The sequence below is a fragment of the Marmota marmota genome, unplaced genomic scaffold (genome assembly GCF_001458135.2).
Source record: "Marmota marmota marmota unplaced genomic scaffold, marMar, whole genome shotgun sequence".
Lineage (NCBI taxonomy): Eukaryota > Metazoa > Chordata > Mammalia > Rodentia > Sciuridae > Marmota > Marmota marmota.
In genome coordinates, this window is record NW_026000019.1 from 19,233,138 (window position 1) to 19,248,018 (window position 14,881).

A 14,881-nucleotide genomic window follows, 5' to 3' on the forward strand; every position below is an offset into this window, starting at 1 on the left:
CCACATCTCCTCACAGAGCAAGATAGTAAAGAGTGGGAGCTTACTCCCTTGTAAACCCACTTTTTTCTCCATATTTTTTCTTTTTCTTTTTAGATTTACATGACAGTAGAGTGTATTTTGACATATTACACATACATGGAGTATAACTTCCTAATGTTGTGGATAAGCATTCTGATTCGTTTTATTGTCTTTCCCATTCCCTCCCTTCCCTTTGTCTGATCCAATGAACTTCTCTTCTCCAACCCACCCCCATATTGTATGTTAGCATCTAGCCTATCAGAACTTCTGCTTTTGGTATAAACCCACTTTTAATGCCGATCAATACTGTACTACTAGATATGATCCCCTACTCATACTAAGGCGTGAAGTTCTGTCAAAGCTGAATGTTTCATAAAACCAAATTTTGAAATCAGTCTGTGCTCACTCTCTTGTGCTTCCCTAAGATTTCAAATTTTTGGGCTTGTATTATTTAAAAATTTAATAAAAGAACACAGGTTTTAATCTGTATAAAGAAATTAGCTTTGGAGTATTATTTTTAATATAAATTTTAATACTCGCCCTATAATAAAAAATATTTACACTATCCACCCTATAGAATATTATTTATCACCATCATTTCAGGGTATCAGAAACAAAACAAAAATTTGGCAAATTTCTACTTTCTCAGTCCACTTAACCTAAAGAAATAATTTACCTGTGTTCACAGAATACTGCCTAACAATCTTTTTGTTGATTTGTTTTGTCTTTTTTGAAAGAAGCAGCATTGTGAATATTCTATTCTGATCATTATCAACTTGGAGCCAAATGCACAACAGCTTGTCATCAAAGTCTTTAGAGTAGATTACAGTAGTAACTTCAGACTGTTAAATTGGATAACTTCCCCTAATTTCTCTTGGATTGGTCAACTCCACTCACTTATTCATCCCAACTTACTCATCCCATCTCTTTCCTACAGGAATAAAATACTCCTAGAAATGTTTGTAGCTTAACTATTACTCAGTCTCCAGCATACAAAGACTCTTTTTGATAGAGAAAACAAAATTCCTGTCCAAGATGCTGAAGAGTTTATTTGCTACAGCACAAGCCAAACCAACAACAACAACAAAAATCTAATATGTGTAGTTATTTGGGTTTTTTTTAATATTTATTTTTTAGTTGTAGTTGGACACAATACCTTTTTTTATGTGGTGCTGAGGATCGAACCTAGAGCCTTGCTTGTGCTAGGCGAGTGCTCTACCACTGAGCCCCAGCCCCAGCCCCATGTGTAGTTATTATTTGTACTCATCTTCCCTAAAGCCTAGTTCCATTTCTTCTTTTTCTTCTAGAATTCTCTATATGTAGTTCTAGAATATATGTGAATTCCTGGGGAGGGGGGGAACCCATATATATGCATTCATAAAAAAATACTTAAAAATTCCTTGACTTGAAGCAAAAACTACATTTTATCTTAATCTTATACCTGGAAATTTCTATTTTTAGTAGAATTGGCAATTTTAACAAAATGCAGACCACATATCTATAGAAAAGGCAGACTTTCATCAAAGTAGAAGCCATCTGGCAAACCACATGACAAAGCACAAAGAAAGAAGAGTAATATGTAGAATTCTTATCGACGTAAAAGATTTAAATATTTTAGTTCAAGAATGCAAACAAAAGAATCAGACAGAGAAGGTGACAGAATTGCATATACACAAGCCAAGAATGCTTGCTCTAAGACAGTAGTTACTCCATTTTTAGCAGTTAAATAAAAAACATGATATCCACACTATCTAAATATGCAGTATGTATACTTTTTTATAACCATGTCTCATCAGAATCAAAAGTTCTAACTACAGATTAAGCATCCCTAATTCAAAAATCTGAAACCCAAAATCCAAAATAATCCAAAATTTTTGAGTGCTGACAGGATACCACAAACAGAAAACTTCACATGACCTCAAGTGCTGGGTCTCAGTCAAAACATGGGCACCCTACAGATACTCTATATAAATACCTTCACGAAACAAATGTATTTTGGGTTTAAATTTGGATCCCATCTCCAAGACATCTCATTATACATATGTAAATATTCCAAAATCTAAATCTGAAACACTTTCTAGCTCCATGCAGGGATACTTAAGCTCCTAAACTTACAACAGAAGGAAAAAGGAGTTTCTAAATGTGGTATATTACACAATTGAATATTACTCAGCCATCAAGAAGAATGAAATTATGGCATTTGCCAGTAAATAGATGGAACTGGAGACTATTATGCTAAGTGAAATAAGCCAATCTGGGAAAAAACCAAAGGTGGAATGTTCTGATAGGAAGATGCTAATACAATGGGGGGGAGGGAATAGAAGTTCACTGGATTAGACAAGGAAATGAAAGGAAGGGGGTGGGAACAGGATGGACAATAGAATGAATTGGACATAACTTTCCTATGTTCATATATGAATACACAACCAGTGTAACTCCACACTGTGTACAACCACAAGAATGGGAAGTTATATTCCATGTATGTGTAATATGTCAAAATACGTTCTAAAAATTTAAAAAAAGAAAAGAAAAAAGGAGTTTCTATTAAGATTAAAATCATAGAATTCTATCTTGTATAGAAATCAAGTACATGTTAAAAACAAGAAGAAATAAATTAGTTTCAAAACAGTCCCATTTAAAACTAACACAGCAATATTGAACTTGGACATCTTAGTGCCAGAGACAAGCCCACTAGCCTAAGTCCATGCTCATTATTTACTTCTTAAGTGACATAACCTAGGAGGCTGTACGTAGTTAAGTCTCTCAGAACAGTTTCAAGTTCTTCAGAGAATACTACAAAGACACAAGTGTAGAAGGCAGCAGTGCTGGATTAGGTGTGACAGTTTCATGAAAACATAGTCTTAATTCTCAAATTCCTGCTGCCTCTCTTGCTCTGAACCTTTAAGAGATAGAGATCATTTTAAATCCCATTTTTCATGCTTATGCTCAGCTAACCACCTTCCACCCATCTGTCTCACTACACAAATGCGCTCAACCATAGCACACTGGGAGGTAAATGAACTGACTTTTCAGAGATCCATTAAAAAAAAAAAAAAGGGTAATCAAGAAACACACTAGTAAAGAGAAAGATCTAAAAAGTAGAATCTCAGTAAGATTCTGTTTAATAATTAAAATAATACATTGGTCAGAGAAATAATTACAAATAGGGCAATGTCTTCTACTGACATACAGTTAGGTGTTAATAACATACAGGATTCAATCTCTCATAGGAAAAAAAGAAAATTTAAAACCCAGAATATCAACATATTTTTGGAATGTGACCCACATCTACCTTAGGGAGGTTAAGTAATTCTAAGGTACTCTCACCTGTCTGGTAACCACCAGAAGCTACAAATCTTTTAGATTGGAGCTATTTTGTAACTCATTTAAAAAATGATAATTACTTAGGTGACTACTTTAGCATCAGTAATTTACTCAAGTGACAGAAAAATGACTATTATGACAAATATAACAAATTTAAGAATGCAAAAAAAAAAAAAAATGAATGTCCAGACAGATAATATAGTTTTTCACTCCTAAAAACACTATATAGCAATAAACAAGACACTTATTTAAGTAATTACTAAGATCTAAAAAGTCAGAATACTAAAAATAAAGTAAAAATATACTGATAGATTTGAAATAAAGTTAAATATTACATGAAAGCCTTCACCTCCTGTAAGTATTTTTAACACTGCTATCTCCATGCCTAAACAAATTCTAATGAAGTCCACAACCCTCTATGGAGAAGAGAAGAAGAGATGGGAAGAAAAGGAAAGATGATGAAAAGAAAGAAAAGGGACTCTAACTAGATACACACAGCTGTGTAAAATGTCTACCCACATATATGCACTAGTGACTGAATATCCAAAAAAGCTTTAAAGTCAGTATTGACACCAAGATGAGTATTCAAGCCATTCAGTTCACTAATGAGTAAAAAGGAGCTAGTCCTGTATCTTACTAAAACTTACTTTTATTAAATTTGGTTATTAATATCCAATAGAAAACTCCTTCCAGTTAGTTTTATATTCTTCAACAATAATCAAAACTAATATTAGAATATACCTACCCACATCCTAACAATAATACAATATTATTAGTTGCCTTTCCAGTAATCTCCTTAGGTGGCCTATCACTAGATCCACATACCACTTTGGAATGAAAACAGTCTAAACGACTAGGTATTTTAGTCATTTCTTTGATTTACAAAGAATAATTACTGCACTTGTTGGTGTGTGTGTGTGTGTATAAAATTATCATTATACCATAGCTCATTATTAATATGAATAGGAATAGACTTTATATTTTGTGATTAAATAGGAAACTAACCATACCCATAAAAACAAGTCCTCCTCATTCACTAGAACCTCACTGATGTGCTACACCACTTTAATAATTCTTCCCCCCGCCCAGTAAATTCATAGCCCTTTCTCCACTGTAAAAATCTTCCCCAAAATGAGTGCTTGAGTAGAAGAAACACCTTTATTTTACTTGCATTTTAAAATCTCCCCTTTTTTCACCCATTCCTATTTCATTTTCCTTAAAACTACTTTTCAAAAGCTAGTACCTTTGATTTCAACTCAAAAGTTCAAAATTCAGAATAGAATAACCCTAAACTATACCAGAAAAATCTGTCAGAATGAAAAAAAAAAATAATAAGAAACACTTTAATAGAATGAATACCCAAAAATACTCACTTGTAGCAGAACCAAGAAGATTTTTTGAAGATTTATCTTCCACGGTATTATAATCCAATGGGTAATCTGTTAAGGAGAAAACAAAGTAATTATGCTAAGAACTAGTTACAATATGTTTAAAAACTCATATCCTGTTAAACAGACATTTAAAACATCCCATTATATGCTGATTATATATCTAAACCATATTTACAAAACAAAGATGAGATTCAGAAGCCATTTAACAATGTCAGCCAAGGAAAACAGTAGTAATGCTTACCAAATTTTCATTCTTTATAAGACTTCATTTGCGTTTTCAATATACTTTACTAACCCTTAGCCAATACCTTAATTTCTTTTATGGGAAAATGATAGAAGACAAGATTTAGATTATTCAAGCTATGTGTCTTCTTCTAGGCTCAGGGCAAATCAAAGAAATTAATGCTCATCTGAACTGTTTCAATCACCTGGTGTGTTTAGCATCTTTTGGGCCTGGCATAATGATATAATCATAATTTATAGCACTGATATGCTGCAAGGGAATTCCAGTAACAACTGACTGAAACTTGGAAAACAACATGATTTATAAAGCAATCATATTAGAAGATAAGTTTATGAAAAAAATTACTAGGGATAAAAACAATAAAAGAAACTAGTGACACCAGTCATTGATTTAAGTAACATCACCTATTACTATTAGATTTTATAAAAGTAAAAAGATAATCCTAATAGTTACCTATTTAAAAATCACCTACCATAGTCCTCATCAAATAGTTCTTGACGTTCTGACTGATACTGGGAATCAGCAATTTCTTCATATTCTTCCACCATGCTAGTGCCAAATACCCTAATAACAATTTCGTTAAAAATTTTCATTAAAACAAGAGTTATTAAGACTCATCTCTTCAAAATCTATGATAAATAGCAACTCTAATAATGTTTTACTTCTGGACTTCAAAATATTGGCGATTTCTTGCATTTCAGTCATCAACTACTTCCATTAAAATGTAAATCTGAGGGCTGGGGATGTGGCTAAAGCGGTAGCGTGCTCGCCTGGCATGCGTGCGGCCCGGGTTCCATCCTCAGCGCCACATACAAACAAAGATGTTGAGTCCGCCGAAAACTAAAAAATAAATATTAAAAAATTCTCTCTCTCTCCCTCTCTCTTTAAAAAAAAAAAAAAAAAATCTCTCTCTCTCTAAAAAGAAAAAAAAAGGTAAATCTGAAGGGATGGGGCTGTAGCTCAGTGGTCAAGTGCTTGCCTAGCATGTATGAGGCACTGGGTTCGATCCTCAGCACCACATTTAAAAAAAAAAAAAAAGATACTGTATGTTCATCTACAAATAAATATTTTTTTAAAAATATAAATCTGATACATTTTAGGTACTTAGAAACACAGTGACAAAGCTTTTCATTGTGGTAAAATTTCAAGTAAGTTAAATCAAACATGTAAATAAAGTTTATTCTTTAACAGAATATTTTTTACATTTTTCCAAAACACATTCAAGATAAAGGTTAACTGCATCTATTTTTATGATAACTTACACGTGAGAGAAAATTATTTCTTCACTTTTAAATATATTAAGATTTTTATGTATTACTAAAACAACAACAACAACAACAAAAAAACACTAAGTAAATGCATTTTGTTCTGCCTTACCTTATAAGGCTTAATGGACAAAAGTGCTCTGACCCAAAATGTGATACCAATTCAACCTAAAAAATAAAAGCACATGAAATGGGAAGCCAGCAAAGTGCTTGTAAGAGTAACAATATCCTCAGTTTTTTCATTATAAAATTTCTAAAAATAAAGTCCTCATTTCCCCAAAATCAATACTTTCAAAGTATTTTTTAATAATGTATTAACATGTAATGCCTTGTTATTCAATATCGCAAAAGAGAAGGTTGCTAACCTTTATGTACTTGATGAACATCTGAAGCAAGAGAAAGGAAAAGAAAAAGAAATCAGTTCCAAAGTCTAGATAACATGCTATAAGCAATTGCAAGTATTTGTAAATCATACTGTATAATTAAAGTACAGAAAGCAATGTACCATGATGGATAACATTGTAGTACTCTTAATTCTTTGCAGAAATCAAAGCAATGATTTAAAATTTTACCATTACAACTAGAAAGTATAATCTATGTAGCAATAAAATTAACTTTAGCTTAATAAGTTGAATAACCTAAATCCATTGCTGCTATTTTGTTAAAAGCATTCTGAAATCAATTAATACTCTAAAAAGTCTTATATTACTTCAAATATCATCATACATCACTTTAAATATTATAGCTATGTATCATGTATATAGCTACGGATAAATTTGCATATCAATACACAGATTTTTTAGTATATTATAAAATATTATTTACACTTGTCTGATAGTGTATGCAATATGTTTCAGGGCAAAAGCATTAGATAGTCTGTTATTTCAAGTATAACTTACAGAAGCAGAAGATATGTATCAATTCACTTTTAAAATATAAGTTATTAAAAATAATTTGTAAATTTGGATTTAACTCTTTTAGGATAAGGGGAAAATTAGATAAACATATATAACTACATAATGAAAACCAGAGTCAATTCTGATTGCCTGAACCTTTCTATCAACTTTTTTTTAATAAAATGAATCATCAAAATGCTCTATAGTCTCTTACCATACAAAGGATAAGGCAGGGATTTATCGTACAACTTTTAATGCTGCCAATAAATTCTTCTATTATTAATAAGTAGATATTATACAGAATGATCCTCAGACAACTTGGTAACATTTTTACTTCCAAAATTAAATATAATTCTATCACCTGGCAAATGATTTTTCACAGCATAGAAAGCGTGTTATATAAGAAGATCTTTAAATAATCATTTCAGTACTCATTTTAAAAGGAACTGAAGGTGTTCATTTTTCTGAACTCTTGATTATTAACTGGAAATATCAATTATTTTCAAAATAGAATTTAGCAACTTTTATACTAAAACTAGGAATACTACAAGTTTACCCATTTTATAGAATTCAACTTAATACATGCTTTAAAAAGAGACAGTAAAATCCCAGAAGACAAAATTAACTATAAGTTCTCAAATTTAAAGAAGAAAGGACAGGAATTAGAACTTCTGCCATTTAAAGATCACATTATTAACACAATGGTATTTTAAAGTGTGCCATTTTTAAAGGAAAGCGGGGCAGGAAGGAAAGGAGTAGAAATATCCCCTATTTCATCCAAATCCAGTTTAAGAGTGATAATTCTACTTGATCATTTGGTGAAAGAAGCAGAGGGAACACTGAATATCAAGTTATCTTTATTTGAAACTGGTGTCTGCACACAGACTGTTTCACATGAATACACAAAAAATGCAAAAGCCAAAATAGTGTCAAATAATTGGTTATTAAAATTGAAACAATCTAAGAATCATATTTCAAAAAGATTTAAGATTTGCTTTAAAGACTTTAGTGACAGCAATAATTGCCAGGCATGGTGGCACATGCTTGTAATCCTGGAGGCTTGAGAGTTCAAAACCAACCTCAGCAAAAGGGAGGTGCTAAGCAACTCAGTGAGACCCTGTCTCTAAATAAAATACATATTAGGGCTGGAAAGGTGGCTCAGTGGTTAAGTGCCCCTGAGCTCAATCTATAGTACCAAAAAAAAAGACTTTAGTGACAGAAATCGATGTGAGCTTCTAAATAGAATACTCTGAAGATGACATTTTTATATAAAGTCAAAAGAAATTAAGAGCTACAATTTAGAATTTTTTTTTCAGAATCACAAATAAAAAGTTGGTCTGGGTTTCCAGTAATACAAAAGGAAAGTAGCAGCATTTGACTCATAAAACAAAACATCCAAGTAAAAACTATTTTATTAAAGGGTATGCTGCAGTATATGTCCTCTTAAGAGTTTTCTGATTTCTAAATGGGTAAAGTGAATAAAATATGACTAATATTTTCATTATAGAACACGGCCTTATATACATAAACATTACCTTCACATATTTTGCATACATCTGTTCATCTAAAGGGAAACTCTGGACATTCCGCTCATCTCTACCATGGAAAGTACCCAGCTTAATCCATTTATTTGTGGGATATCTAGAAAACACAAAAATAAATGTCCTGTTCATTTTCTTCCTCTCTAGGTGATATATACAAACTTAATAGAGTTTAATAATAAATAAATAAATAATCCTACTAACAAATAGAAAGAAAGACAAGGAAAAGACAAAAGCAGGACAATCACTGCTTCTTAGGGTTCAGAAGGACTGTTGAGGTTTTAAAACAGAAAGGAGCCAAGAGTTTGTCTTGGAAGGCGGAGGTTGCCTCAACTTCCCAAGTAGCTGGGATTACAGGCATGTTACATTGCACCCAGCTGAAACATTTTTTTATACTGGTGATTAAAAGAAGTAACATAATATAAAGAATTGGGAAAAGAACAGCATTCCCGCACAAGCATTCTCTTTACATACTGACAATTGTGTGATGAAATACTGATGACAGAAAGCAAATCAGGAAGGAAAAAAAATCTTTTAATATCATACATAGCTGAACCTTCTTTTAAAAAAAATTTTTTTTGTAGTTGTAGATAGAATGTCTTTATTTTATTTGCTTATTTTTGTGTGGTGCTGAGAATCGAACCCAGTGCTTCACACATGCTCTGCAAATGCTCTGCCACTGAGCTACAGCCCCAGCTCCACATAGCTTAACCTTTTAAAGGAAATCTAACATAAAATAAAAATACATTTTTAGTTTTTATTTATTTTTATTTTTTATTGTGTAGATGGACACAATACCTTTATTTATTTTTTATGTGGTGCTGAGGATGGAAGCTCATGTGTGCGAAGCAAGTGCTCTACCCCCCTCAAAATAATGATTTCTCTTTTCTCACCTTTAGAAAGAACATACTTTGTAAGAGCTAGATATATCCATCTGACATATAATAAAACTGCAGCTTAGAGAAAAGGAAGTGATGTGAGCAAGGTTAAGAACAGAAAAACAGATGGAATTCTCAAAAAGTTTTGAGGACTGATTTCAAAAACTGTATACACGCAATGCTGACTGTAAGGTAAGAGAAGAAATGCCATGGAAAATCTTTAATGATCAATGACAGAAGAATAAATGATAGCATCTTACCTGACATATCATGGGCACTCAAATGTATTTATGGAATACTACCTCCACTGAGGGGGAAATACTAGTATTCATTAAAAATGGTATGTTTAAAAGAAAAGGTATTCTCAGGATATAAGAAGTAATAAGTAAATATATTTTCTAGTAGAATAAATAAATGCATAGGAAAGACTGAAAAGAATGTAAAAAATGCTAACAATGGTTATCTCTGCTTATGAAGGAATGCCATTCTTTTCCAAATTATTTATATTATGCTCCTTCTTTCAATTATACAAGTATAAAAAAGGTTTTAGCTGGGTACAATGTAACATGCCTGTAATCTCAGCTACCTGGGAAGTTGAGGCAAGAGGACCAAAAAGTCCAAGGCCAGCCTGGGAAACACAATGAGGCATTGGCCTAGAACGTACAAGGAGCTGGGTTCGATCCCCAGTATTCACCCCCAACCCCACATATAAAAAATATTCTTCACAAAAAATATACCTCATGATATGAAATGAAACATACTTTCTAAAAACTTTTAAAGAAATGCTTGAAAGCAATGGAGCATAATGATTAAAAGTAAAGACTTTAAAAAGTCACATAATCCTAGGTTTGCATCTTGGTTTTCCAATCAACAAGTCATGCGGCCTGGGCAAGCTACTCAAAACTCCCCTAATTCTGTTTCCTAACTTTATAAGGGAATAATTTGGCTGTGATGTACTATATATGAGCTAATAAAAGGAAAGTGATTAAGAAAAGTCTACAACTATTATTACAAACTGACATTAAAACCAAAATGACTAAAGTCAAAAGTGACCCATTTTAAAATTTTTACTCCAAAGATCCAACATAGACCCTATAGAAACCAGCTCTAGAACTTACCTGTCGCTGATAGAAACCAAAAAGTCTTTAGGAGTAGAAGAAAATAATTCATAATTTGCGATATCAAGCTGTTTTACTTGAATTGGCTCACAAAGTTCAATAACAAACCTTCAAAAAGAACAAGACAATTATTTAAATGGTTAAAATATTAGTTCATATTAAACATGGCATAACATTTTGTATAAACTAGATATCCATTAAAAATTACTATACCTTAATGGAGGAGGAGGATTTATAATTCAAGTTATCTGTAAGGGAATGCCTCTTTCACAAAGAATATCAGTAGTGAGGAAAAAAAAAACTATAAAAATAAGATATTGACTTTGTCCCATCATATTTTTTAAGAAAAGATATTTTTTTAATGACAAAGCACATTGCCAGAGAAAGAATGACTTCACTAAGAATTGTCAGTGATTGTATAAACTGACTAGTTTAGAGGATAACTTGACATATATTGTCTTAAAAGTATCAAAGCCTTTGATTTAGCAATACCCTCTTAAAATCTTAATGCATTAAGTTTTCAATTCTGTGAATATGTCAATGAAATTGACACAGGTACTTTAAAATAGGTTGGAAATCATAACCTAGAGCTTACATACTCTTTTATATATTTTCTTGTATACATATGTAGTACAATACATATATTTCCAAGTGCTCTAATTATTTACCTAAGTTATCATAGGTGGCATATTTGTTGCTCAACTTAAGTTTTTATGTGTTCCAGATCAGGGAAGATGAAACCTAATAGGTTAAGAAGGATGTCTGCCCTTATATTTACATTTTGCTTTATCAAAATGCAGTGTATAAAAGCAATGGTGATGGGGGGTGGGGGTGTCAGTTAATCTATTTGACTCCCAAACCTGAATTTCCCACAGCACCACAATATCACAGGATGGCTTCATTGATAACATAAATTAACATAAATGATGGTCCACCCAGACAAAAAAATAGCCAGTATCCAATAAGACCAGCTATAAACTACACATAACAGAAGCCTGGCCTATAACTGTTATAGGGAAAGATGGTTTGAGAGGGAGAAATTATTAAAAAGTGCAAGAAAACTTTTGGGAGTAATGAATATGTTCATTATCTTTTTTTTAATTTTTAATTTTTGTAGTTGTACACAATAACTTTATTTTATCCATTTATTGTTGTGGTGCTGAGGACTGAACCCAGGGCCTTGTATGCGCGAGGCGAGTACTCTACCACTGAGCCATAACCCCAGCCCAGTATGTTCATTATCTTTACTGTGGTGATATTTTCACAGATGTATAAATGTATAAAACTATACAATTTGACATGCTGCACTTTATTGTATGTCAACTAAACCTCAATTATGCTGTTTTTTTAAAAAATAAAGTTAGTATAACTTAGTCTCAGAGCATGTGCTTAGAATACGCAAGGACCTAGGTTCAATTCCCAGCACTGAATGATGCTAGAGATTGATTGTTTGACATGGAAAGATGCCATAAGTATTGCCACTAGGAAAAAAGTACAGGTATAACTCTATGTGCATAGAATACAATTGTATGTAGCATGGTACTTGGGGAAGAGAAATGCTTGTGACACTTAGTATTCTAATTTGCTTTAACAAACTATATATTTTGGTTCCAAAACCTGAACATTTTCTACAGCACCAATCACATGATGAAGGGAAGAACTAAAGGAAATCAGACTCAGACTTTTATTATTTACTTTGGATAAAATAAATCTATGAGTACTGAGAAGAAAACAAAAAGCTAATTGCCCTTTACTCCTTATTTTTTTTTTAACATACAATGTTCCTCATCTCTAAGAAGACATAACTTACATTAATATCAGATAAAATAAGCTTTCAGATAGACACATCACCAAGTATACAATGCTGATTCACTTGGAACACATAAGAATTCTAAAATTTGTATGTAACTGATAAATCGCTTCAAAGTATGTAAAATACTAATATAAAACTAATTACTCTGCATTAAAATTTATTTTAAAATGCCTTTCAATATCTTTCTGCCTCATCTCTCATGTTTTCTTAGAAACACAGAATACAGTATGAAATTAGTAGAACTTTGTATAAAATCAATAAGTTAAACAATTTCAATTATACTTAACTATTTACGACTCAGTTTTAAAAGATTACATTAAAGTTACAGAGCTGAATATTAACAAGTAGCTTCATAAAACACCATGAATCAAAATTTAGAATAAAATTAAGAAAATTTATAACCTTAAATATGTACATTAGAAATTTTTTTAAAAATTGAAGTTCAACAGACTAAACTTAAACAATGTAGAGAAATGAAAGTTTTATGCAGAAATTCATGAAAGAGAGAACAAAGATATAATGAAGTGAATTGATAAAGCCAAAACAGATACATTTCTGTGGAGATTAAAGGAGGTGGCATTAAAAAAAATTAGGAATTTTTTAAACACAAAAAATCTCTAATGCAGAAGAGATTTTAAATAATAAGAGAATTCTGAAAACAACTTTATTTCAAAACTTTGAAAATAGAAAACAAATTTATACAAAAATATAATTTACCAAAAATAGCACAAAAGGAAAGAAAATAAAGTCTTATTTCTTTTAAATCAGTTTAAAACTCTTCCCAAATTTTCAAACAATTAAGATAGTGCATGCACAAGCTTACTAATACTTGCAAAAAGATCATAAACAACACAAATATCCAATAAGTGAGGCCCAGTTAAATATCACTCAAACCATAAAAAGACTACTGATGTATTATAATTTTATATAATAGTGGGAGTCACTGTTACATATTCGCACACACAATATATATATATATTAAAAATTTGGTCAATTTTGTTCTCTAGTACCTCCCAGCTTTCTCTCCTCTTCCCCTGTCCCCTTCCTCTACTGATCTTCCTTCTATTTTAATGAGAGCTGCCCCCCACCTTGTTTTTTTCTAGCTTTTTTATCTTTATTTTCCATGTGAAACAAAAACAACCCTTGACTTTCTGAGTAAGGCTCATTTTCCTACTTGAGGAAAATCGCCACCATAATTCTGATCTACTAGAATGAATGAACTAATTAATTGTGTGTGTGTATATATTTAACTTAAGGAGACACTTCTCAAACTCTGAAGATTGTGACTACATAGACACAGAATACTAAGAAAAAAATATGCTACTTTTAAAGCACTGTGACTCCTTCACCTGCCATTTCCTATGAATCCTTCCTTTTCTAAGAAGCTCCCTTGCAGTTATACATCTTCTAATACCCTTTCAGCAATACATTTTATATCATTTCATAACTGTTTAACAGAATCTGTCACTGGTTTTCTTTTACCTCCTTAAAAGGAAAGGCATTTTGTCCTCAATTTTGCATGGTACCAACATTAATCATAAATACTTATTAAATGATTATAAGTCAATCTAAACTTTGATATAAAAGATTAACATATATAGAATGTACTTTTAAAAATTTTGTATTCCTTACCAAATTTTAGTGCTGCAAGGATTCAACATATAAAGGTCCATGTTTTCTATGAGAATAGCAGATGTACTCTATTTCAAAACAAGGAAATGGAATCTATTACTTATGGAAAAATAATTTTTAAAAAGTATTTCAATTCTGAAGTGTTCTAAATGTTTCTGTATTTTTAGATCTTACAATATACGTAAGACTGAAACATACACTTGGGAAGGAAAAACATAAAAGGGACTAAAATCTACTAGATAAGACTACAGTTAAATTATCTTTGAAACAACCCATTTTAAAATTCAATGTCTATTACTGTAAAGGAAATAAATTTCTATTAGCTATTTTCTTTTAAAATTTCTTTTTCATACTCAGGATTGAACTCAGGGGTGCTTAACCACTGAGCCACATCCCCAGTCCTTTTTTATATTTTACTTAGAGTTAGGGTCTTGCTGAGTTGCTAAGTGCCTCACTAAATTGCTGAGGCTGGCTTTGAACTCACAATCCTCCTGCTTCAGTCTCCCAAATAGTCCCCAGCATACTAATGCCTATATTTTATTAATAAAGTGAGTAGTCTTCTATACTTATAAAAAAGAAAATTTATTCTTAAGTACCTTGGCTTCTGGATTAGCTGCCAAAATTTTGGCACCACATTCTACTGAGGCATAATTATTTCGATTTTTCTGGACTTTTTTGGTGGCATGTTGTCCTCCATTGGAAGATGGATGCAATGACTGACCTACAGACAAACCTTATTAGAAATATATGATGATTATAAT

At 31.7% G+C, this 14,881-nt stretch overlaps 1 protein-coding gene across 7 annotated transcripts in view; it reads right to left on the bottom strand.

The window, feature by feature from the left end:
* Positions 1-14,881, bottom strand: part of Suco (SUN domain containing ossification factor) — a 68,445-nt gene that overhangs the window by 23,837 nt on the left and 29,727 nt on the right. For 3 of the 7 annotated variants that reach the window (XR_007350021.1, XM_048810028.1, XM_015491808.2), the window contains exons 8-15: positions 14,717-14,853; positions 14,121-14,188; positions 10,676-10,783; positions 8,674-8,779; positions 6,608-6,628; positions 6,355-6,410; positions 5,450-5,541; positions 4,716-4,781 (exon numbers count right to left, since the gene is read on the bottom strand). Coding sequence is in view for 6 of the 7 variants with exons in the window: in XM_048810028.1 (XP_048665985.1) it covers positions 4,716-4,781; positions 5,450-5,541; positions 6,355-6,410; positions 6,608-6,628; positions 8,674-8,779; positions 10,676-10,783; positions 14,121-14,188; positions 14,717-14,853 (654 nt within the window). In the remaining variant the exon portion in view is untranslated. The remainder of the gene's footprint in view (positions 1-4,715; positions 4,782-5,449; positions 5,542-6,354; positions 6,411-6,607; positions 6,629-8,673; positions 8,780-10,675; positions 10,784-14,120; positions 14,189-14,716; positions 14,854-14,881) is intronic. The other 4 variants (XM_048810031.1, XM_048810029.1, XM_048810030.1 and 1 more) reach the window with 3 other exon arrangements.